The 25,690-nt window shown below is 43.2% G+C and overlaps 1 protein-coding gene across 1 annotated transcript in view; it reads left to right on the top strand.

The window, feature by feature from the left end:
• Positions 1-1,910: 1,910 nt before the first annotated feature.
• The window catches only part of rusc2 (RUN and SH3 domain containing 2), a 38,010-nt gene continuing 14,230 nt past the window's right edge, over positions 1,911-25,690 (top strand). Inside the window, exons 1-7 of the mRNA XM_039013008.1 lie at positions 1,911-2,155; positions 2,276-3,413; positions 3,693-3,886; positions 5,421-6,016; positions 17,108-17,809; positions 22,869-23,021; positions 25,171-25,247. Coding sequence (XP_038868936.1) covers positions 1,959-2,155; positions 2,276-3,413; positions 3,693-3,886; positions 5,421-6,016; positions 17,108-17,809; positions 22,869-23,021; positions 25,171-25,247 — 3,057 coding nt within the window. The 5' untranslated portion in view covers positions 1,911-1,958. The remainder of the gene's footprint in view (positions 2,156-2,275; positions 3,414-3,692; positions 3,887-5,420; positions 6,017-17,107; positions 17,810-22,868; positions 23,022-25,170; positions 25,248-25,690) is intronic.

Raw genomic sequence — 25,690 nt, 5'->3', positions numbered from 1 at the left:
AATGGATTTTTCTCAGGTTTTCGCCTGCCGAATCAGTTCTGTTATACTCACAGACACTATTTTAACAGTTTTGGAAACTTTAGAGTGTTTTCTATCCAAATCTACCAGTTATATTCATATCATATCTTCTGGGCCCGAGAAGCAGGCAGTTTAATTTGGGCATGCTTTTCAATGCTGCCCCCTACCCTAGAGAAGTTAAGCTGCATCCCTGTGTGTGTTTTTAACCGCACACTTGTTGTTTGTGTACATGGATTTTATAATGTTGTATGTTTTTCCCCCAACACCACTTTCCATCAATTTGTATAGCTGACCCTCATGCCAAATCAACAAAGCATGAGAAGACTTTGCCTTTGTTTTGTTTTGTTTGTTTGTCAATTAGGGTGTTCAGGGTGAATATGTGGTCTATCGTTTAATAATTTGGTAAAATGCCAATTTGACATTTGCTCAGTACATTGTTTTCACTGAGGAAATGTACGAGTCTGCTGTTAATGATAATGCAGAGGATTTTCCCAAGGTTGCTGTTGACACATATCCCACGGTAGTTATTGGGGTCAAATTTGTCTCCACTTTTGTAGATTGGGGTGATCAGTCCTTGGTTCCAAATATTGGGGAAGATGCCAGAGCTAAGGATGATGTTAAAGAGTTTTAGTATAGCCAATTGTAATGTTTTGTCTGTATATTTTATCATTTCATTGAGGATACCATCAACACCACAGGCATTTTTGGGTTGGTGGGTTTTTATTTTATCCTGTCTGTCTGTCTGTCTGTCTCTTTCTTCCTTTAGGATGATTCATCTTTCTAGGATTATTTCTGGGTTAGGATTACTCCTCCTGAGTAGGTGTTGAGTCTGGATTAGTCTGCCCCTGTGTCAGGGTGCTTATGAGGAAGCTGTCTAAATGTACGCATATCCAATGGATTTGAGTAGTTGTTACTGATGAAAGTATGTAAAGATTGTGGATGTCTTAAGATCTGTGAGCTCAAATGAGATGGGTGAGCTCATAGGCCTGTTTGACAGTCTGATGTAGCTGTGGTAGAGAGAGGAGAGTGAGAGGAGGACCTCACTGACTCCACCTCACGTGGCAGTGACTCATGAGTCATCCACTGCCGAACTGAATGACAAGACTAATTATTTAAGACTGGCGGCAGGTAGCCTAGCAGTTTGAGAAGCAAGTCAGCTACCAGAGTGTTGCCAGTTTGAATCCCGGGTCCTACGGGAAATATCGGTTGGCAAAATCAGATGTACAGTATGTAGCAATGACTACAACTAGAGCGCTATAAAGGTGCCATTTCTGACAAAGCCAATTGACAGTGTCCGGTGTTGACGATTAATACCACTCTGTCTGGATCAGCAGGGGGTTGTCGAGTCTTCAGAGTTCGAATCAGAGCTGGTATCAAATCCTAGATTCCATTACCTGCCGTTGTGCGTTTTATCAAGGCACTCAACCCCACACAACTACAGCTCCCAGGGTGCCCCTGGTGGCAGCTCCTGCACCTCCCATAAACCTGTATGTACTACATGTGTCTTTGGAGGGGGTGGGTTAAAAGCGTAAGTCAAAGTGATGTTAATGTTGAGGATAGTGTCTTTTGGAGCCAAACCACAAGTTTCTTAAGATCTTCATATATCACATTGATATAAGTATTTTTGAAATGTGTGTTTCTCTAATACCATCTCTCTCTCTCTCTCTCTCTCTCTATCTATCTATCTCTCTCTCTCTCTCTCTCTCTCTCTCTCTCTCTCTCTCTCTCTTCCAGATGTACCACTCAGACCACAGAGTCAATTTCCCTGACCTCTCCTTCAGCATTCCAGGCCCTGGAGCCTTGGGTCTAGCATCTAACCACTGAACCAACTCCCTGTCCGATACCCCTCCACATATCCTATACCCACACCCCAGCACCCACACAGCCTTTCCCCCTGCACCTTGTCTGAACAACCCTACACACGGGTACACCCAGGGACCATGGACAGCCCCCCCAAGCTGTCTGGTGAGACCCTGATCGTTCACCACATCCCCCTGGTACACTGTCAGGTGACTGGGGGCCGGCAGGGCTGTGGGTCCCTGAAGAGATCAAACCCTTTCAGCTACCCAGAAACCCTGGGCTTGAGCCGCACAACCTCCCTTCCTGAGCAGGATGTTCTCCAGAGGGAAGCCCTGGTGTACAGCAGCCTCATCCAGACCTCCACAGGAGGAGGAGGAGGAGGAGGAGGAGAGGGAGAGGGAAGAGGAGGAGGGAGAGGAGGCAGCACGGGGAGCGATGATTCGTCGGTGACGTCCAGTAACTGCGAGGACCAGGTGATGGTGATGGTGGCCCACACTATGCCCAGGGTGAAGCCAAGGGAACAGGTCAACAACCCACTCCGGCTCCGTCACAACCCTTTTCTGCTCAACACGGAGGAGGATGATGATGATGAGGATGAGGAAGATGAGGAAGATGATGGTGATAACCTGAATGGTTACTTGGAAGACTCCTCCTTTCATCTCCATGGCAATACAAACTCCGCCCTGGACGAGGAGGGAGACGGGATTGCACCCTTTCACCTCCACGACCTGGGGTCCACCACACACAAGCCCTTCCTGTTGCACAGCACCCTGGGTAAGCACTCTTGGGGCTGCTCAGGGAGGCTGGACTCCCTTAGGGGCGTGTCCTCTGATCTCTCCACCCACCTGGAGGGCCTGGACTTGCTGGGATTGGCCAGTCCACGTCGCCACGGCAGCAGTGGCTCCACCCTCTCCATGGACTGCGGAGAGCAGGAGTGGGGTGAGGATGAGGAGGAGGAAGAGGATCACCCAATGAGGGGTGGGGGACGGGGCAGTAGCCAAGCTGACTCCTCCTCTGGCTCTGGTGCCGCCCACCAGCGCTGCTCCTGCTGCGGCCTCTCCCAGACATATCTTGAACACTTCCCGGAACCGTTTTCAGAGTCGTCGGAACGCCAGATGGGCTACGCCAGCGACTCTTCCTGTAACAGCTCAGATGGCGTGCTGGTTAACTTCAGCGCCATCTATAATAACATGAACAACAGCGTCCCGGCAACCTCTACCAAGCCGCCACCGCTGGCCACCACGACCACCAACCTCAACAGCTCCACCGACCAATCTTGCACCTCCTCTGTCTGCATCTGCTCAGTGCTGGATGAGGAGGCAGGGAGCCGAAGAGGCTCCGGAGGTGGGGGGGCTTTCTACCTAGACCTCCACACCTCCCCCACCGAACCCCCCCACCTCCACTCTCAACAACCCCCCTGCCCCTCCAACAACACCCTGCCGTTACTCATCGAACCACACTCTCACCCTCACCCCACCACCTCCTCCTGCACCTGCTCAGCTGAACACCAGGGGGCTCTAGACCTGGACGCCAACTGCAACTCCTATCACCCCCCCCACTCCGACTCAGGAAGTGACCTCATGTCCTGTCTGCAGGTATGAATCAATCAAATGTGTTTTATAAAGCCCTTTTTTACATCAGAAGTTGTCACAAAATGGTTTACAGTGTCAAATCCTAGCTGCTATGTCCTGCTGTTGAGCTAGACATTTAACTACTAAAAAGTGCTTTCTGGGTGGTGTAGTATGGCTGCTCTGTGCTCCATCCTCTCCAAGCTGAGTGTCAAAATTCAGTTAGTCTAGACCTTTGTGTACAATTGTCTTCTTTTTCTTCTTTCTCTTCTTCTTCTTCTTCTTCGCCAACTTCTTCTTCTGCAGAGCCAGGCGCGTCTGGTGGTAACCACCCAGAACTACTACAAGCTGGTGACCTGTGACCTTTCGTCTCCGTCGCCCCCGAGCCCTGCGGGAAGCTCCGCGTCGGTTACCAGCTGCTCTGACGAGCACAGCAAGGATAGCCCTGCCCCTGACACACCCACCGCCACCCAGCCAACCGAATACTACCTGTTCAGCCGGCCACCGGAGGGAGAGGAGGAGGAGGAAGAGGAGGAAGAGGAGGAGAAGGAGGAGGGTGGAGAGTCATCACAGGTGAGTGGAGTAGGATATTAGTTCAGTTCAGAATCAGACATAGTGTTATTGAGTGTTGATAGATAGGTTAAAGAGGTGGATCAGTTACTGGAAGGTTGTTGGTTCAAGTCCCGTTCCAGGCCATATCAAAGTGGGAACCATCCACTACTGTTTGAAGGGGAAGTCCCCTACTGGAGGGCAGCTGGTTTCAGATCAGTACAACCATCCACTACTGTTGAAGGGGAAGTCCCCTACTGGAGGGCAGCTGGTTTCAGATCAGTACAACCATCCACTACTGTTGAAGGGGAAGTCCCCTACTGGAGGGCAGCTGGTTTCAGATCAGTACAACCATCCACTACTGTTGAAGGGGAAGTCCCCTACTGGAGGGCAGCTGGTTTCAGATCAGTACAACCATCCACTACTGTTGAAGGGGAAGTCCCCTACTGGAGGGCAGCTGGTTTCAGATCAGTACAACCATCCACTACTGTTGAAGGGGAAGTCCCCTACTGGAGGGCAGCTGGTTTCAGATCAGTACAACCATCCACTACTGTTGAAGGGGAAGTCCCCTACTGGAGGGCAGCTGGTTTCAGATCAGTACAACCATCCACTACTGTTGAAGGGGAAGTCCCCTACTGGAGGGCAGCTGGTTTCAGATCAGTACAACCATCCACTACTGTTGAAGGGGAAGTCCCCTACTGGAGGGCAGCTGGTTTCAGATCAGTACAACCATCCACTACTGTTGAAGGGGAAGTCCCCTACTGGAGGGCAGCTGGTTTCAGATCAGTACAACCATCCACTACTGTTGAAGGGAAAGGAATTTTTATCGTCGCCTACTGAGGCAGCTGGGTAATCTGTAATGGAGTATTCCTGGAGAGTATGTGCATCTCAGATGGCACCGTATTACTTGCAGTGCATTATGGGCCCTGGTTAAATATAGTGTACTATACAGGGACAACGGTGCCACTCTTGATGTAGCCTTAGTCTCTATGCCTTCAGTGTGGTGTAATGCCAGTCATATTCATGTGTTGTAGTGTTGACACTATTAAGATACAGGTCTATTTATAGTAGCTATCAGAGTTACAGTCTGGGATTCCATCAGCTCTCTGTGGCTCCAGTCATAATGTTTATATTTATTTAACCAGGCAGGCACATGTATATTTGTAATAACAGCCTGGAAAGTAAAGCTAGCTTATTGATGAGCTGTATCATCAATGCTGGTGCTCTCAAGAGAATGACTATGACTGGCCCATGTAGGAGATTTTATTTTATTTTGTGAATTTCTATTTAACACAATGGCAGAGAATGGAAGACATCAATTTCCAATGTAGTTTGATGCAAAACAAACAAGGCTCTTCTCAAGTGTGTTATTTATATAAGTGTCTGCTGTATCAAGCATGAGATCCAAACACTATTGCTGCTACATGAGCCCTGTTTGACATCGATCCAAGAATGTGTTCATTTCTTTGTCTTTTATTCTAAGAGCTTCTCTGTCTTCTCTACCCAGCGTGATGAAGATGAGGAAGAACATGATGACGACGAGCAGGACGGGAAGGAGAGGAAGCAGCAGCAGCAGATGGGTGGAGCCTGTTCAGACCCAATCATTGAGGGCCAGGTGTACGTCAACATCTCCCCTCCTGTGGTTGGCCGAGGACCCATCGGAGGTGGGCCCAGCCGCCCCCGTTCCCGTAGCTACGACCGGAACCTGGACATGTCCCCGCCCCCTCGGCTCGGCTCATTGGAGCGCATGCTGAGCTGCCCTGTCCGTTTCAGTGAGGGCACCGCCCCCCTGCGCCCGTCCCCTCTGCCGCGGGTCACTTCCTTTGCAGAGATCGCTAAGAGCAAGAGGAAAAATGGAGGAAGCTCTCCTTCTCTCAGGATGGGGGGATGTACAGATCCCTTCTCCTCCACCCACTCGGCCCACTCCCACTCCTCGGCCGACTTCTCCCCCATCCTGGAGGGCATGGGTCAGGGTCCGAGCCACAGCCACAGTTTGCCCTTCCAGCGCTGCTACAGCCAGGGCAGTGTTGACCGCCACTCACCTGGTGGTGGCGCCAGAGAGACACGCTCCAAGGCCGAAGGTAAGAACGCTGGTTATAATAATAATAATAATATTATATGTTAAGCGCTATAATGATAATACATTATTATGATTGCGTTCCAAACTGACTACAATGCAGTCGCCTGGCAGATCTCACACTACCTGGATAGGTTTATGATCTATATCAGCTAACCACATCATAGAACATAGCAATCTGATGTCGATTTCGCAATCAATGACGTGGCATGCAACCATTGGTTACTGTGTGCAGTAAAACTGAAATCTAGTCAGCTTGGAACACCGATCAATTTACTGTGTGTGTGTTGGGGGGGTTGGTTTTTCTAACCTGTCAACAAAGATGCTAAAACAAAGACAATTTCCCACATCCCCATGAGGACAAAGGCTATTTTAAACTTAGGGGTTAGGTTTAGGGTTAGGGCTACAATTGGGGTTAGTGTTAGATTTAGGATAAGGGGTTAGTGGTTAGGTTGTGGGTTAAGGTTAGCAGGTAGGTTTAGGTTTGGGGTTTGGGTTAGGGTTAGGGAAAATAGGATTTTGAATGGAAATACATTTTAGGGTTATACGGTTATAGGGTTATAGTGTTATGGTGTTATAGGGTTATAAGGTTATAGTGTTATAGTGTTATAGGGTTATAGGGTTATAGGGTTATAGGGTTATAGGGTTATAGGGTTATAGGGTTATAGGGTTATAGGGTTATAGGGTTATAGGGTTATAGGGTTATACGGTTATAGTATTATAAGGTTATAGTGTTATAGGGTTATAGGGTTATACTGTTATAGGGTTATAGTCTTATAAGGTTATAGGGTTATACTGTTATAGTGTTATAAGTTTATAGAGTTATAAGGTTATAGTGTTATAAGGTTATAAAGTTACAGTGTTATAAGGTTATAGTGTTATAAGGTTATAGTGTTATAAGGTCATAAGGTTATACTGTTACAGTGTTATGAGGTTATAGTGTTATAAGGTTAGAGTGTTATACTGTTATATGGTTATAATGTCATAGGGTTATAGGGTTATACTGTTATAGTGTTATAAGGTTATAAGGTTATAGGGTTATAGTGTTATAGGGTTATACTGTTATAGGGTTATAAGGTTATAGGGTTATACTGTTATAGTGTTATAAGGTTATAGTGTTTTAGGGTTATACTGTTATAGTGTTATAAGGTTATAGGGTTATACGGTTATAGTGTTATAAGGTTTTAGTGTTATAAGGCTATAGGGTTATAGGGTTATAAGGTTATAGTGTTATAAGGTTATACTGTTATAAGGTTATACTGTTATAGTGTTATAAGGTTATAAGGTTATAGGGTTATAGGGTTATAGGGTTATAGTGTTTTAGGGTTATACTGTTATAGTGTTATAAGGTTATAGGGTTATACGGTTATAGTGTTATAAGGTAATAGGGTTATAAGGTTATAGTGTTATAAGGTTATAGTGTTATAGGGTTATAGGGTTATACTGTTATAGTGTTATAAGGTTATAGTGTTTTAGGGTTATACTGTTATAGTGTTATAAGGTTATAGGGTTATACGGTTATAGTGTTATAAGGTAATAGGGTCATAAGGTTATAATGTTATAAGGTTATAGAGTTATAGGGTTATACTGTTATAGTGTTATAAGGTTATAGGGTTATAAGGTTATAGTGTTATAAGGTAATAGTGTTATAAGGTTATAGGGTTATAGGGTTATAAGGTTATAGTGTTATAAGGTTATATTGTTATAAGGTTATAGTGTTATAAGGTTATAGGGTTATAAGGTCATAGGGTTATAAGGTTATAGGGTTATAGGGTTATAAGGTTATAGTGTTATAAGGTTATATTGTTATAAGGTTATAGTGTTATAAGGTTATAGGGTTATAAGGTAATAGGGTTATAAGGTAATAGGGTTATAAGGTAATAGGGTTATAAGGTAATAGGGTTATAAGGTAATAGGGTAATAAGGTAATAGGGTTATAAGGTAATATGGTTATAAGGTTATAGTGTTATAATGTTATAGTGTTATAAGGTAATAGTGTTATAAGGTTATAGTGTTATAAGGTAATAGGGTTATAAGGTTATAGTGTTATAAGGTAATAGGGTTATAAGGTTATAGTGTTATAAGGTAATAGGGTTATAAGGTTATAAGGTTATAGTGTTATAGTGTTATAAGGTTATAGTGTTATAAGGTTATAGGGTTATAAGGTTATAGTGTTATAAGGTAATAGGGTTATAAGGTTATAGTGTTATAATGTTATAGTGTTATAATGTTATAGTGTTATAAGGTAATAGGGTTATAAGGTTATAAGGTTATAGTGTTATAAGGTAATAGGGTTATAAGGTTATAGTGTTATAAGGTAATAGGGTTATAAGGTTATAGTGTTATAAGGTAATAGGGTTATAAGGTAATAGGGTTATAAGGTAATAAGGTTATAAGGTTATAGTGTTATAAGGTAATAGGGTTATAAGGTTATAGTGTTATAAGGTTATAAAGTTATAGTGTTATAAGGTTATAGTGTTATAAGGTAATAGGGTTATAAGGTTATAGTGTTATAAGGTAATAGGGTTATAAGGTTATAGTGTTATAAGGTAATAGGGTTATAAGGTAATAGGGTTATAAGGTAATAAGGTTATAGTGTTATAAGGTTATAGTGTTATAAGGTTATAGTGTTATAAGGTAATAGGGTTATAAGGTTATAAGGTTATAGTGTTATAAGGTAATAGGGTTATAAGGTTATAGTGTTATAAGGTAATAGGGTTATAAGGTAATAGGGTTATAAGGTAATAGGGTTATAATGTAATAGGGTTATAATGTAATAGGGTTATAAGGTAATAGGGTTATAAGGTAATAGGGTTATAATGTAATAAGGTTATAAGGTTATAGTGTTATAAGGTAATAGGGTTATAAGGTTATAGTGTTATAAGGTAATAGGGTTATAAGGTTATACCTTTATAAGGTTATAGTGTTATAAGGTTATAGTGTTATAAGGTTATAGTGTTATAAGGTTATAGTGTTATAAGGTTATAGTGTTATAAGGTTATAGTGTTATAAGGTTATAGTGTTATAAGGTTATAGTGTTATAAGGTTATAGTGTTATAAGGTAATAGTGTTATAAGGTTATAGTGTTATAAGGTTATAAAGTTATAGTGTTATAAGGTTATAGTGTTATAAGGTAATAGTGTTATAAGGTTATAGTGTTATAAGGTTATAGTGTTATACTGTTATAGTGTTATAAGGTTATAGTGTTATAAGGTAATAGTGTTATAAGGTTATAGTGTTATAAGGTTATAAAGTTATAGTGTTATAAGGTTATAGTGTTGTAAGGTTATACAGTTTTAGGTTGTTTTGGGGACATTGATGTGTTATAGTTGTATGATATTCATGTGTTACAGTTGTATGATATTGATGTGTTACAGTTCTATGTTATTGATGTAATACAGTTGTATGATATTGATGTGTTACAGTTCTATGTTATTGATGTAATACAGTTGTATGATATTGATGTAATACAGTTGTATGATATTGATGTGTTACAGTTCTATGATATTGATGTGTTACAGTTCTATGATATTGATGTAATACAGTTGTATGATATTGATGTGTTACAGTTCTATGATATTGATGTGTTACAGTTCTATGTTATTGATGTGTTACAGTTCTATGATATTGATGTGTTACAGTTCTATGTTATTGAGGCATTTTATCTCTAGTTTGGATAGTTTTGTATCAATGAGTTTGGCTCTGTATGTTTTCTCATTTTCAATTAACAAATAATAATGGCTAAATATGACCAAGGCATGTGAAGGATGAAATAGATGGGTATGTGACACCAGGTGATGATCTATATATATATACTGTATATATATATATATATGAACAGTGGCAGCAGGCTCACTGTGTGTCTGCCTATAAAAACACCCTGATCGTTCTATTCAGCCCATAGAAATACAGTAAACAAACAGTGTTTGGAATTCCTATGAATTCCTCTGTGGAACATTGTGTCAGAGGACTCTGAATGGAATGTTCTAGTAGGACAGTCAGACTGTGGGAGGGAGTATACTAGTGGCGTCGTTGCAGTGAGAGAGATCCCCTTTTTAATTCCACTGAGCCAAACCAAGCTAAGCCGAGCTGCACTGCGCTAGCCTGGCTACACGTCAATCACCATAGTTACTAGAACCAACACAGGGTTCTTAGAGCGAGAGATACAAAGAGGAGGAAGAGAGAGGGAGAAACACACATTCCAGTCACTCTAGAGAGGCCAACCCTGATGTCCAAGTGTTTTCTCACAGTAAAACATGGTGACAGCCTGTAATGTACAAACCACTGTGACATAGGAACAGGTTAGAAGCAGATTGAGGACAGGGGATAGGATTTGGTATCGTTGGACGCAGGTATGGGTTGAAAGGATTGTAAAAATGATACGGGGGAGGAGGGGAGAGGAGGGAAACAGTAGATGTGGATCGACAGTAGAAGGGGGAAAGGAGGGAGGACTGAAGAGAGGTGAATGGAGAGATGAGGAAGAGGAGAAGGAAGATAGAACACAATAGCATTTGTTACACAGCAAGTATCCACTCCACTATAGGCCTACACCATTTTCTCTAATGCTGTATAAGAAAGAGACTATTGGAATATATGATAGCTAATCACTTAAAAAGAGCTCAAATAATATCAATTTTAACAATGAAAAGGCTTTGACTAAAATGTAATTAAATGATCTGTGACCCTAGCTAGGTTTCCATGGCGACAGATTTTCACGCAAATATTTTAAAATCCGCATAAACAAAATATACACGATGATCAGATTATTATGGATAAGAGCGAGAATATTTTTGGGGGGTCAAACGGCAATCAAGCATCGATCATCATGTCACCAGAATAAGACCCTCGATATTTATTGTAAAGGAGCATCAAGCTCATCCACCACCCTGTGAAGTTCATCATCATTTATTTAATCTGTAGCCTAATAATCTGCATGCTTTCCCGAGTCGTATTGGGCGGACTACACACCATATCATCACGTGACTCCAAGTTTACTTCGATATGATGGTTATTATATCAATATTTGCACATAAAGGCGTTTCCAACGCATAATACATTTTACCAACACAAATACATCCCACCATGTTGAACAAACCAATTTAAATAATCTGTCAGCATTTATAAAATTGTACCGAAACTTCCTGTTTCCATCAATGCTGTCATGATTATTTTTTTCATACAATATGACTCTACTTGCATAAAAACTGTGGATGGAAATGTGGTTACTCCTACTTCGCCTACTAGGATAGACCATAACATATTTTTTTTTTTTTTATAATACAAAAGTTTTATGACAGTTTTTCGAGTGCACCCGATAAAAAATACCCACCGGTAGCCTACACACACGTTTCATGCGTGTAGCTTGTTTTTATTGTCGGTCAATCAAAGCGGAGCTACTATCAGCTGCTCCATGTGTACAGTCAGCTGCTACGTGTGTTCAGTCAGCTGCTCCATGTGTACCGTCAGCTGCTCCGTGTGTACAGTCAGCTGCTCCGTGTGTTCAGTCAGCTGCTCCGTGTGTACAGTCAGCTGCTCCGTGTGTACCGTCAGCTGCTCCGTGTGTACAGTCAGCTGCTCCGTGTGTTCAGTCAGCTGCTCCATGTGTTCAGTCAGCTGCTCCATGTGTACAGTCAGCTGCTCCATGTGTACAGTCAGCTGCTCCATGTGTACAGTCAGCTGCTCCGTGTGTTCAGTCAGCTGCTCCGTGTGTACCGTCAGCTGCTCCGTGTGTACAGTCAGCTGCTCCGTGTGTTCAGTCAGCTGCTCCGTGTGTACAGTCAGCTGCTCCGTGTGTACCGTCAGCTGCTCCGTGTGTTCAGTCAGCTGCTCCGTGTGTTCAGTCAGCTGCTCCATGTGTACAGTCAGCTGCTCCATGTGTTCAGTCAGCTGCTCCATGTGTACAGTCAGCTGCTCCATGTGTTCAGTCAGCTGCTCCATGTGTTCAGTCAGCTGCTCCATGTGTACAGTCAGCTGCTCCACGTGTACAGTCAGCTGCTCCACGTGTACAGTCAGCTGCTCCATGTGTTCAGTCAGCTGCTCCATGTGTTCAGTCAGCTGCTCCATGTGTTCAGTCAGCTGCTCCATGTGTACAGTCAGCTGCTCCATGTGTACAGTCAGCTGCTCCATGTGTTCAGTCAGCTGCTCCATGTGTACCGTCAGCTGCTCCATGTGCTCAGTCAGCTGCTCCATGTGCTCAGTCAGCTGCTCCATGTGTACAGTCAGCGATTGGTGGTGATTATTATGTTTTGCATGATAGTACTTCAAGAAAGTAGCAATATTTATTAGAATAAAGTGGCAATTATTCGAGAATACATATAAAAACATATGTATCTTTAAAACACATGTATTTCAACTATACGGATAGCAGAAAAAAATCATGATATTATTAAATTGTGAAATAATTTCAAATGCCCATCACTAGTTATTAATATCATACATACTACATTCAACTGCATCGGTCTACTGCAATGTGTTGTGTAGTCTTTAGAAGTTGTGTTTGCTATGATGCTGTGGACATCCATTAATAAGGCAGCCCCTTCTCTGATTCAGAGAGGTTGGGTTAAATGCAGAAGAATGCATTCAGTTGTGCAACTGACTAGGTATCCCCTTTCCCTTCCCTGTAATGATGCCTACAGGAGAGGTGAGCTGGCAAAGAACGCTTAGCTGGATAATTGATTCATCCATGAATAAAGAGAGGAAGGGGTGAGGGGAGAGAGAGAAAGAGAGAGAGAGAGAGAGAGAGAGAGAGAGAGAGAGAGAGAGAGAGAGAGAGAGAGAGAGAAAAAAAGTGGAAGGAGGACGAGAGAGAGGGAGCTGGCTAGAGATAGAGATGAGAGAGGGAGTGAGAAAGAGAGAGAGAGAGATGACAGAAAGCAAGAGAGAGAGGCAGTGAGAAAGAGAGTGAGAGAGATGACAGAGGAAGGGAGCGAGAGAGAGAGAGAGAGAGAGATGACAGAGAGACAGTGAGAGAGAGAGAGAGAGAGAGAGAGAGAGAGAGAGAGAGATGTGGAGGGAGGACAAGAGAGAGACAGAGAGATGACAGAGAGAGAGAAAGAGAGGGAGTAAATGAGAGAGATAGTTGACAGCAATAGAGAGAAAGAGAGAGAGAAAAAGGTGGATGGAGGACAAGAGAGAGATGGCTAGATATATAGATGAGAGTGGAAGATGGCTAGCGATATAGCTGAGAGAGGGAGATGGCTAGTGATATAGATGAGAGAGAGATGTCTAGAGATATAGCTGAGAGAGGGAGATGGCTAGAGATATAGATGAGAGAGGGACATGGATAGAGATGTAGATAAAAGAGGGACATGGCTAGAGATATTGCTGAGAGAGTGATGGCTAGATATAGATGAGAGAGGAACATGCCTAGAGATGAGAGAGGGAGATAGCTAGAGATATAGATCAGAGAGGGATATGGCTAGAGATATAGATGAGAGAGGGAGATGGCTAGAGATATAGATGAGAGAGTGATGGATAGAGATATAGATGAGAGAGGGAGATGGATAGAGATATTGATGAGAGAGGGAGATGGCTAGAGATATTGATGAGAGAGGGAGATGGCTAGAGATATAGATGAGTGAGGGAGATGGCTAGAGATGAGATGGAGACAGCTAGAGATGAGAGGGGAGATGGCTAGAGATATTGATGAGAGAGGGAGATGGCTAGAGATATAGATGAGAGAGGGAGATGGCTAGAGATATAGCTGAGAGAGACATGGCTCGAGTTATAGAGAAGAGAGAGATGGCTAGAGATATAGCTGAGAGAGGGAGATGGCTAGTGATATAGATGAGAGAGAGAGATTGCTAGAGATATTGGTGAGATATAGATGAGAGAGGGAGATGGCAAGAGATATAGATGAGACCGAGATGGCTCGAGATATAGATGAGAGAGTTGGATGGCTAGAGATATAGCTGAGATATAGATGATGACTAGAAATATAGCTGAGAGAGAGATGGCTAGAGATATAGATGAGAGAGGGAGATGGCTAGAGATATAGATGAGAGGTAGAGGCATTGTTTCTTTCCTCAGAGTACAGTCCTGGCTGTGTTGTTTTGGCATCTGTCACTGCAACCATTGCTCAACACTGCCTCTGTGGCTGAGGGATGTTACTACACCCATAGTTCTACACTGCCTCTTTGGTTAAAACATCTTACAACATCCCATAGCTCAACACTGCCCCTTTGATAAAACATGTTACTACACCCATTGCTCAACACTGCGCCTTGTGACAGAGATGTGTTACTGCACCCAGGCTGACTGACATTCCATGGCGGAGCAATTGAGACAAACAGCTGGCGCAATGTCGCTGCCCGACCTCACACACACCCCTGTGGATCACACAGCGACCGGATCGTGGAACCAAACACACATGCTGAAATTCACGCTCACACCACTGATACGCACCACTAATACACACAGAGAGACAGACGGAAGAAAAATGGCTGTTCTTCAATCTCTGGTGCTTCTGCTATAGGACAGAGTGACGCAGTATTATTCAGGTCTTCTCTCCCCGCCCGTGTGTGTGTTTGTGTGTGTCATAGTATACTGTGTCTCTTGAAGGGCAGTCTGGGCTGTTTGTACTAACAACTCTCTGTCTGTTGACTGTAGCAGCTTTCTGGATCATGACTGGGCGATTTGTGTTTGTCTCTGTGAATCAATTCAACTTAACTTTTATTTTCCCTACATGTTTACAAAATATTACATTTAATATTTACTTAAATGCTAGCTTTGTAATACAGACTGTATAATGGCTGATACAATTACTGTTTTACAGTTATCAGACTGTGTAATGTCTGATGTGGTTACTGTGTTACAGTTATTATCAGACTGTGTAATGTCTGATGTGGTTACTGTGTTACAGTTATTATCAGACTGTGTAATGTCTGATACAGTTACTGTGTTACAGTTATTATCAGACTGTGTAATGTCTGATACAGTTACTGTGTTACAGTTATTATCAGACTGTGTAATGTCTGATGTGGTTACTGTGTTACAGTTATTATCAGACTGTGTAATGTCTGATGTGGTTACTGTGTTACAGTTATTATCAGACTGTGTAATGTCTGAGACAGTTACTGTGTTACAGTTATTATCAGACTGTGTAATGTCTGATGTGGTTACTGTGTTACAGTTATTATCAGACTGTGTAATGTCTGATACAGTTACTGTGTTACAGTTATTATCAGACTGTGTAATGTCTGATGTGGTTACTGTGTTACAGTTATTATCAGACTGTGTAATGTCTGATACAGTTACTGTGTTACAGTTATTATCAGACTGTGTAATGTCTGATGTGGTTACTGTGTTACAGTTATTATCAGACTGTGTAATGTCTGATGTGGTTACTGTGTTACAGTTATTATCAGACTGTGTAATGTCTGATACAGTTACTGTGTTACAGTTATTATCAGACTGTGTAATGTCTGATGCGTTACTGTGTTACAGTTATTATCAGACTGTGTAATGTCTGATGTGGTTACTGTGTTACAGTTATTATCAGACTGTGTAATGTCTGATACGGTTACTGTGTTACAGTTATTATCAGACTGTGTAATGTCTGATGTGGTTACTGTGTTACAGTTATTATCAGACTGTGTAATGTCTGATGTGGTTACTGTGTTACAGTTATTATCAGACTGTGTAATGTCTGATACAGTTACTGTGTTACAGTTATTATCAGACTGTGTAATGTCTGATGTGGTTACTGTGTTACAGTTATTATCAGACTGTGTAATGTCTGATGTGGTTACTGTGTTACAGTTATTATCAGACTGTGTAATGTCTGATGTGGTTACTGTGTTACAGTTATTATCAGACTGTGTAATGTCTGATGTGGTTACTGTGTTACAGTTATTATCAGACTGTGTAATGTCTGATGTGGTTACTGTGTTACAGTTATTATCAGACTGTGTAATGTCTGATGTGGTTACTGTGTTACAGTTATTATCAGACTGTGTAATGTCTGATGCGTTACTGTTTTACAGTTATTATCAGACTGTGTAATGTCTGATACGTTACTGTGTTACAGTTATTATCAGACTGTGTAATGTCTGATGTGGTTACTGTGTTACAGTTATTATCAGACTGTGTAATGTCTGATGTGGTTACTGTGTTACAGTTATTATCAGACTGTGTAATGTCTGATGTGGTTACTGTGTTACAGTTATTATCAGACTGTGTAATGTCTGATGTGGTTACTGTGTTACAGTTATTATCAGACTGTGTAATGTCTGATACAGTTACTGTGTTACAGTTATTATCAGACTGTGTAATGTCTGATACGGTTACTGTGTTACAGTTATTATCAGACTGTGTAATGTCTGATGTGGTTACTGTGTTACAGTTATTATCAGACTGTGTAATGTCTGATGTGGTTACTGTGTTACAGTTATTATCAGACTGTGTAATGTCTGATGTGGTTACTGTGTTACAGTTATTATCAGACTGTGTAATGTCTGATACGTTACTGTGTTACAGTTATTATCAGACTGTGTAATGTCTGATACGTTACTGTGTTACAGTTATTATCAGACTGTGTAATGTCTGATACGTTACTGTGTTACAGTTATTATCAGACTGTGTAATGTCTGATGTGGTTACTGTGTTACAGTTATTATCAGACTGTGTAATGTCTGATACAGTTACTGTGTTACAGTTATTATCAGACTGTGTAATGTCTGATGTGGTTACTGTGTTACAGTTATTATCAGACTGTGTAATGTCTGATGTGGTTACTGTGTTACAGTTATTATCAGACTGTGTAATGTCTGATGTGGTTACTGTGTTACAGTTATTATCAGACTGTGTAATGTCTGATGTGGTTACTGTGTTACAGTTATTATCAGACTGTGTAATGTCTGATACAGTTACTGTGTTACAGTTATTATCAGACTGTGTAATGTCTGATGCGTTACTGTGTTACAGTTATTATCAGACTGTGTAATGTCTGATGTGGTTACTGTGTTACAGTTATTATCAGGCATATGGTTTGAGGATGACGACTGAGCTAAAATGGAGAATTGTGTGAACTGAAAATGCTAACCTTTCCTGGCCTTGTCTTTCCTCTCTCTCTGTCTCTCTCTCTCTCTGCATCCAGGTGGTCTCTCCAGCTCTTCATCCAGCTCAGCAGTGGTGCGTTACACTAAAGACCAGCGTCCCACCACCCTCCCCATTCAACCCTTCACCTTCCACCACCAGTTCTCCAAGCCGCCCCAGCCCCTGCTTCCCCTGCTGACAGGCTACGTCTCTGGGATGCAGGCCCGGGGTGGAGGGCCTTCTGGAGGTCCGGAGGGGGGTGAAGGCGCCAACGACCCAGGGGAAGACTCGATGCGTTGGTGCCAGGGTAGTGGTGGTGATGGGATGGTGTCAGCGGTGGCTCGCCTTGGTCCTGGCTCGGTCCGGCCCTCGCCGCTGGGTAGCTATTCCCCGGTCCGCCTCCAGGGAGCGACATCCAGCTCAGGGACCTGTTCTACCTGTACCCCCAGCCCCCAGCCACCTCGTAGCCTCTCCTGCCCCCTCTCCACTGGGCTCCTGCCCCTTCACCATACCCCTCCACCAGCAGCACCACCGGCAGCTGCCCCTCTGCCACCCACACCTCCGCCCCCAACATTGGGGGTGCAGGGTGCGGTGCCCCCCATGTTGCCTCCGGTGCAGGGCCAGGTGCAGGGTCACCACCACCGTGGAACCCTGCCCACTTTACCGGCCGTTCCCCAGGACAGTGAGACTTCGCTGGGATACGAGGAGACGACATTAGACTCCCTGGAGGGGAGCAGAGGATCAGGGCCCAGGACACAACATGGTAGGTGTCTCTGTCTCAGTGTGGTCCGGTCAGGGGTTTGTACTGTATGTGGTTGTGTCAGTGGGGTTGTTGGATGGTGGGTTGACCAGTACTGTCCCCCCCTCATGTATTTTTTAATGGATTCTACTGGTTTCTACTGATTGTACTGTTTCTTTAATTCCTACTCACCTCTCATGGTGATTCAACAGATATACCGTACACGTTTAGTGACTCTCTCTCTCTCTCTTTTCTTTCTTTTTCACTTTCCCCATCTTTTCTTTTGCTTATCCTCCTTTCCTTACCATGTACACTCACCCCATCTGTCTCTCTCTATTTCATCGCTCCTCTTCCTCTGCCTTCTCCCATGTACACTTCATCTACCTCTCACTTCTCGTTTAATCTTGCTTTCCCCAATCCTCCACATGAAAACCTACCTTCCTCTCTCATCTCCCTCTTTCTACCATTACCTCTATATTTTCTCCTTCTCTTTTCCCACCCAACTCTCTTCTCGTCTCTCCGTTCATTCCTCCAAACCCCTCTTCCCCCACCTCTCTTATTTTTTCTCCGTGTCCTCCATCCCCGTATCCCCTCCTCCGTCCATCCTCCCTTACAGGGCACCACCTCTCTCCACAGACTTTGAAATGGAGGGAATATCGTCGAAAGAACCCATTAGGGGTGGAGAGGTGTTCCTTGGGGGGCTCTGCAGGGTCAGGTGAACCGCCTCTATCAGGCAGTCTGGACGGGAACGGTCATAGGGGCGGGGCCGGGGCTCAGCGAATCACACGACGGAACGTGTTTGACTTCCCTCCGGCCTCTAGTGGCCACGCCCCCCTGGGACGACTCAACGGTGTTCATATACTACTAACCCTGTTGATCAGGCGTGTGTGTGTGTGTGTGTGTGTGTGTGTGTGTGTGTGTGTGTGTGTGTGTGTGTGTGTGTGTGTGTGTGTGTGTGTGTGTGTGTGTGTGTGTGTGTGTGTGTGTGCAGGGCCGTGCACAGACATTTTTTTTATTTTTTATATATTATTTCAGCAACACCACACTCACTCATCATCATCTCAAATTGTAAGCCAGCTAGTTACGGCGTCTCCTAAAGACATGATTAACATCTGGAACAGAGGGTGCACTATCAGCTGATCGTTGATGTTGATGATGGATGTAAATATACTAGTTAGCTAGCTACTATATTTCTTTACTGATTGTGGCTTATCTTCAATGCTCTTAAATAATAACTTCATACTATAGCCTAATATTCATAATCGTTTAACTAATGGTATATGGCTGGCTGTCTAGTGGCTTGTATGTATATTTTAGTATATTTGACCGACCGGCAAGATTCTGACTTATGTAGCAACATTTGAAATGGTGTTTTTTACATTGGATAAAAGTAGCGACTCAGAGCTAGAAAATTATATATCAAACACTACAGTTGAGGAACAATGTGAAAGTAATTCTGCTTTGAAAGTTGATAAACTTGTAACCCCACTTTTGAGAAAATGGCCCTTGAGTGTTTTGGTACCTACTGGAGAGCTCTTCTTTGTCTACACCCATTCAGCATCGTTCACACCCTCTTAAGCTTTAGCTCCACCCATCTCTTTAAGGATTCACATGTGAGGCTATGTACAAAACAACCAAAGACTTCAAAACTAAAGGCTGGTTTGTACAGTGGTTCCTCCTTTAAAAGTTGTGAGCTTACGCCGCAGTACTTAGAGGTCATTTGTGGTTTAGAACGGTACCCTGCGTCACCACTTCATTTCTCCAGACCACCACAAGGGGGAGTTAGAGCACTGATTATGCTTTTGGGTCCTACTGTGTCTCTAACTGATAATGAACGGGTGACATAAACCTAAATAGAAACTGATAATTTTACACGACTTCAGTATTACTTACTAAAACTGTTGTTACACTAAGGTTTTTATTATTTTAACTTGTTAGAGTTATTTTGATCTTACTGTAGGCCCCTACCGACGAGTTACATCGTACAGTGCCTGAGTGGCGCAGCGGTCTAAGACACTGCATAGCAGTGCAAGCTGTGTTGCTACAGATGCTGGTTCAATACCCGTCCCGGCCTCGAGTGGGAGATGACTGTAGGTTTTTGCTTTTTCTCCCTCTAAAAACAGAAATAAATAATTCAAAATAACAAAATAATCTTTATTTACAAATTAGTAACAATGTCTCACCCCATGTTCAAGAATGGCCTTTTTCTCGCTCATTTTACATTATTTGAAAACCAAATCATCTCCAAAATATTTATATTTTTTAAACAAACCGATTATTATTCTTTTTATTTGTAGTAATTTAGAATTATTTAAAAGCCCCTTGGATATTCTCACAAATATATTATTAAGCCTGTTATTAGCAGAACAATATATATTGGTCATACTGGTCATGGCTCCTGAGTGGCACACCACAGGAAAATGTTGTTTAAAGAGTTACAATTTCCCAAATATAACTCTTCAGATATTTTATTATCTTATCGATTACAGCCTTCTATTAATGTATTATTACCTCATCAGTCTCATCAGACATTCCTGAATGTCGCAAACCCTTGGATTTCTGCACCAACCCTAGCATAGATCATGAATTAGCTATATACAAATTGGCTTAATTATTTATTTACTAACTAACTAATAAATCACAGAATTACATAAACACACACACACAATAGTTATACATCGGTTACTCAGATGATACACTGAAAAGTCCCAAGTGGGCTAAATCGATATGATGGCTTTGTAGACAAAGGAAAGGGGTGGGGGCGGAAACCTCAGAGTGGACCCACATACATACAGTTGACAACACTCATGGCAATGCTAATACTTTGAACATGCACAGCCGCTCATTCGAAAATAAATTAGAATTTGCACATTTACAAGTGTATGCCTTTGTTGTCCCTCTCTGTGATCGCCGGTCCGTCTGCTGCATAGTCAGTCAACAGAAAGTCTCTGGTTTGTCCACCAGAGATCAAAGTATTTCGTAGTTGTAGCTTGTTATAATGGATACGTCAGGTGTATCATTCGGTCGTTCGATAAAGAATGGATCTTTCAGAGTACCATTGTTCTTAGAGTTGATCTGTTAGAATAGACGCTTGCGCGGTTGTCGGTATCCTCATCTTAGACTTACGCACATTTTCAGCTGCAGACTGGTAAAGCTGCGTCTAGGATTTGCTCCTTCTGTTGCAATCTATTGGTCTCTATTGTCTAAACCATTTTGCAACATCCGGCTCACGCCTTAGTCTGCTTGGTCTGTAGAGTGGTAGCCATTTCAACGTGTGGAACCCGTCCCTGCGTTCTCTTGACTAAATGTACATTTTGTCACGAGTCCTTTTATTAACTCTGTGGAAAGGAGTCGTTCCATGAAGTTTGGGTATAGTGTCTGTGCTCACGGGGGCGTGGCCACTGACTGATCATAAGTTACTATGAAAAATAATTATAATTTAGCAGACTAAGATCACATTATCTTTCCAAAAGTATTCTTATGCTTAATCATTTATTTTAAACAACATTTAGATGTAAACCCCATAACTGAGAAGTGTATACAAACAAAGAAACAGTCATGGGTGTCACCTGTCCTTCATGAGGTCACCAAATGAAACAAACTCGACATGACGGTTCCTTAAGTGTCCACGGACCGGTTCCACATTCTCAAAAAATCCTCACATTTTGGGGATGTCGGAGTTTTGTCAAGTCTCTCTCTGTGTCCCACAGTCAAACATTCCAATCCCAATACTACAGTGCCCAGAGGCAGAGTATTTTACGACCCCTCAAAAGCGGCCCCCTCCACCTCTCCCCCTCTGGTGGGAGAGAGGGCACTGTAGAGCGGACCCACTGTAACCTGATCCTTCACATCTTCACATGAGAGTCCTGACACAGGGCAGACTGGGGGAAAAGGTACAACTGGGCACACGCAAGCTCCGTGCAGGTCAACGGGCAGTGTAGGGGTGGCAAACTTGATGACGTCAAACAACAACTTGGGGTCAGTGGGTTCAGAAGAAAAACAACAAAAACTGTATAAAAAATTATAATAATTACACGACCACCCAAAAGGGCATTTGGCGAGTGGGAGGGCAAAGTGGCAGGTGCTGGGCACAGGTAGACCCTATCTGTGCACGTACCTGTGTGTGTGTGTGTGTGTGTGTGTGTGTGTGTGTGTGTGTGTGTGTGTGTGTGTGTGTGTGTGTGTGTGTGTGTGTGTGTGTGTGTGTGTGTGTGTGTGTGTGTGTGTGTGTGTGTGTTTATTCATGTATAGTGTCCAAAGACATAGCTGCCAGTGTGTGTGATGAGTGTATGTTGAGCGTGTGTGTTTTCTCATCCTAAGTCTGTGTGTGCTTATCCTATGTGTGTGTGTACTTATCCTACATCTGTGTGTACTTATCCTACGTGCTTATCCTACATCTGTGTGTACTTATCCTACGTCTGTGTGTACTTATCCTACGTGTGTGTGTACTTATCCTACGTCTGTGTGTACTTATCCTACGTGTGTGTGTACTTATCCTATGTGTGTGTGTACTTATCCTACATCTGTGTGTACTTATCCTACATGTGTGTGCACTTATCCTACATCTGTGTGTACTTATCCTACGTGTGTGTGTACTTATCCTACGTGTGTGTGTACTTATCCTACGTGTGTGTACTTATTCTACGTCTGTGTGTACTTATCCTACGTGTGTGTGTACTTATCCTACGTGTGTGTGTACTTATCCTATGTCTGTGTGTACTTATCCTACGTGTGTGTGTACTTATCCTACGTCTGTGTGTACTTATCCTACGTCTGTGTGTACTTATCCTACCTGTGTGTGTACTTATCCTATGTCTGTGTGTACTTATCCTACGTGTGTGTGTGCTTATCCTACGTGTGTGTGTGCTTATCCTACGTGTGTGTGTGTACTTATCCTACATCTGTGTGTACTTATCATACGTGTGTGTGTACTTATCCTACATCTGTGTGTACTTATCATATGTGTGTGTGTACTTATCCTACATCTGTGTGTACTTATCATATGTGTGTGTGTACTTATCCTACGTGTGTGTGTGCTTATCCTACGTGTGTGTGTGCTTATCCTACGTGTGTGTGTTCTCAGGCCAGTCTGTGAAGCAGCTGCAGCAGTACTACAGTGACTTCCTGCCAGACTACTTCTCCCTGACCGAGCGTCCTCCAGAAGAGTTCTGTCTCTCTCCGGATGCCTCCTCTTCCTCACAGTCCCACATCGCTGTGGACCTGCAGCAGAAGAGAGGTGAGACAGCCACTAGGAGTGGTGTAGTTTGTGTGTGTGTGTGTGTATGTATGTACACTACATGACCAAAAGTATGTGGACACCTGCTTGTCGAACATTTCATTCCAAAATCATGGGCATTAATATGGAGTTGGTCTCTCCTTTGCTGCTATAACAGCCTCCACTCATCTGGGAAGGCTTTCCACTAGATGTTGGAACATTGCTGCAGGGACTTGCTTCCATTCAGCTACAAGAGCATTAGTGAGGTCGTGCACTGATGTTGGGTGATTACACCTGGCTCGCAGTCAACGTTCCAATTGTTCGAAGGGGTTGAGGTCAGAGTTTTGTGAAGACCAGTCAAGTTCTTCCACACCGATGTCGACAAACCATTTCTGTATGGATCCTGCTTTTTGCACTGTTGCCACAAAGTTGGAAGCATAGAATGGTATAGAATGTCATTGAATGTCATTTTATTCCTTCACTGGAACTAAGGGGCCTAGCCCAAACCATGAAAAACAGCCCCAGACCATTAGTCCTCTTCCACCAAACTTTACAGTTGGCACTATGTATTCAGGCAGGTAGCGTTCTCCTGGTATCCACCAAACCCATATTCCTCCATCGGACTGTCAGATGGTGAAGCGTGATTCATCACTCCAGAAAACGCGCTTCCACTGTTCCAGAGTCCAATGGCGGCGAGCTTTACACCACTCCAGCCGACGATTGGCATTGCACATGGTGATGTTAAGCTTGTGTGCGGGTGCTCGGCCATGGAAACCCATTTCATGAAGCTCCCGACAAATAGTTATTGTGCTGAAGTTGCTTCCAGAGGCAGTTTGGAACTCGGTAGTGAGTGTTGCAACCGAGGACTGACAATGTTTATACGCTAATGCGCTTCAGCACTCTGCCGTCCCATTATGTGAGCTTGTGTAGCCTACCACTTCGATTTTATACACCTGTCAGCAACGGGTGTGGCTGAAATAGCCGACTCCACTCATTTGAAGGTGTGTCCACATACTTGTGTATATACAGTGTATGTGTATTCAAATAACATTTTTCTCCATTACATTCATTGTTTGATCGGGAGAAAGCCATGCATAAACGATGAAGCATAGCCTTCAGTCATATCACATCGAATGGAGAGAGAAGGTAATAAAGGCTACATTATGTACAGTATTAAAACACTTTGTCTGCTCCTCCTTCCCTTTACTGCTGTATGCGGAGTGGAGTCTCTCTCTCTCTCTCTCTCTCTCTCTCTCTATCTCTATATCTCTCTCTCTCTCTATATATATCTCCCTCTCTCTCTCTCTCTCTCTCCCTCTATCTCTCTCTCTCTCTCTCTCTCTCTCTCTCTCTCTCTCTATCTCTCTCTCTCCCTCTCTCTCTCTCTATCTCTATCTATCTCTCTCTCTCTATATATATATCTCCCTCTCTCTCTCTCTATCTCTCTCTCTCTCTCGCTTTCTTTCTCTCTCTCTCTCTCTCTCTCTCCCTCTCTCGCATCTCTCTCTCTCTCCTGTCTTGCATCTCTCTCTCTCCCTCTCTATTTCTCCCTTTCGCATCCCTTTCTCTCACTTTCTCCCCTCCCCCTCTCTCTCTCTTTCTCTCACTTTCTCTCTCTTCCCTCAGTCTCTCTCTCTTTCTCTCTCTCTCTCTCTCCGAGTGTGTGGGTGTCTCCAGGCCTTTGATGTCGGTACTGAAGGGGCCTTCAATCGAGACCCACTTTAACTCCTGCTAGTGACTCAGAAGCTTCTGAAGCTATTAGAAAGTGTCTGTAATGGAAAAAAGAACGTTGACTCCAACCCATCCTAAAAGCCCTACTGTTAAATATGCCGTAAACAACATATACAGTAGCATGCTGTGTGCATGGTAGGAAACTGAAGTAGATAGTATAATGAAGAAATCTCCCTCTACTTTCAAGCCTTGCGAATGAAAGTTTTCTGCTTGAGGTTGGCCATTGGTGACTAACTGATTATCATTGTGGAAAATAGAAAGAGGGCGATAACAGTCAGATAAAAGCAGGTGCCTGTGTTAGACCATACTTACTGCTGAGAGGCTGTTTGACATGTGAAGTGCCTCTTGTAATTGACTACCTCTTTTACATTCCTCCCCCCTTCCTCTCTCTACCTCCTCTCTCTCTCTCTCCCTCTCTCTCTCTGTCTCTCTCTCTCAGGTTTAGTCAAAGCCATTAATACAGCGGTAGATTTAATCGTAGCTCATTTTGGCACCAGTCGGGATCCTGATGTGAAGGTATTTTACTGTGTGATTTACCCCTTAGCCATAACTAGATAATACTGTTCTATTTCATCCTTTTGGTTTCTATAGTTGCTGTTGCTGTTTTTTTACAACGTAACAATGTTTATCGCTCTTCATAAATAAACTTATGTCAATGTCTTTTTTCTCCCCCTTTCTCCTCTCTCTTGGTCACCCTCCCTTTCTCCTCTCTCTTGGTCACCCCCCCTTTCTCCTCTCTCTTGGTCACCCCCCCTTTCTCCTCTCTCTTTGTCACCCTCCCTTTCTCCTCTCTCTTGGTCACCCCCCCTTTCTCCTCTCTCTTTGTCACCCCCCCTTTCTCCTCTCTCTTTGTCACCCTCCCTTTCTCCTCTCTCTTGGTCACCCCCCCTTTCTCCTCTCTCTTGGTCACTCCCCCTTTCTCCTCTCTCTTGGTCACCCCCCCTTTCTCCTCTCTCTTG

The sequence above is a fragment of the Salvelinus namaycush genome, chromosome 18, assembly GCF_016432855.1.
Source record: "Salvelinus namaycush isolate Seneca chromosome 18, SaNama_1.0, whole genome shotgun sequence".
In the NCBI taxonomy this organism is placed as follows: Eukaryota; Metazoa; Chordata; class Actinopteri; order Salmoniformes; family Salmonidae; genus Salvelinus; species Salvelinus namaycush.
The sequence above is the reverse complement of the archived record's forward strand: the minus strand, read 5'-3'. Positions and strand labels throughout refer to the sequence as shown.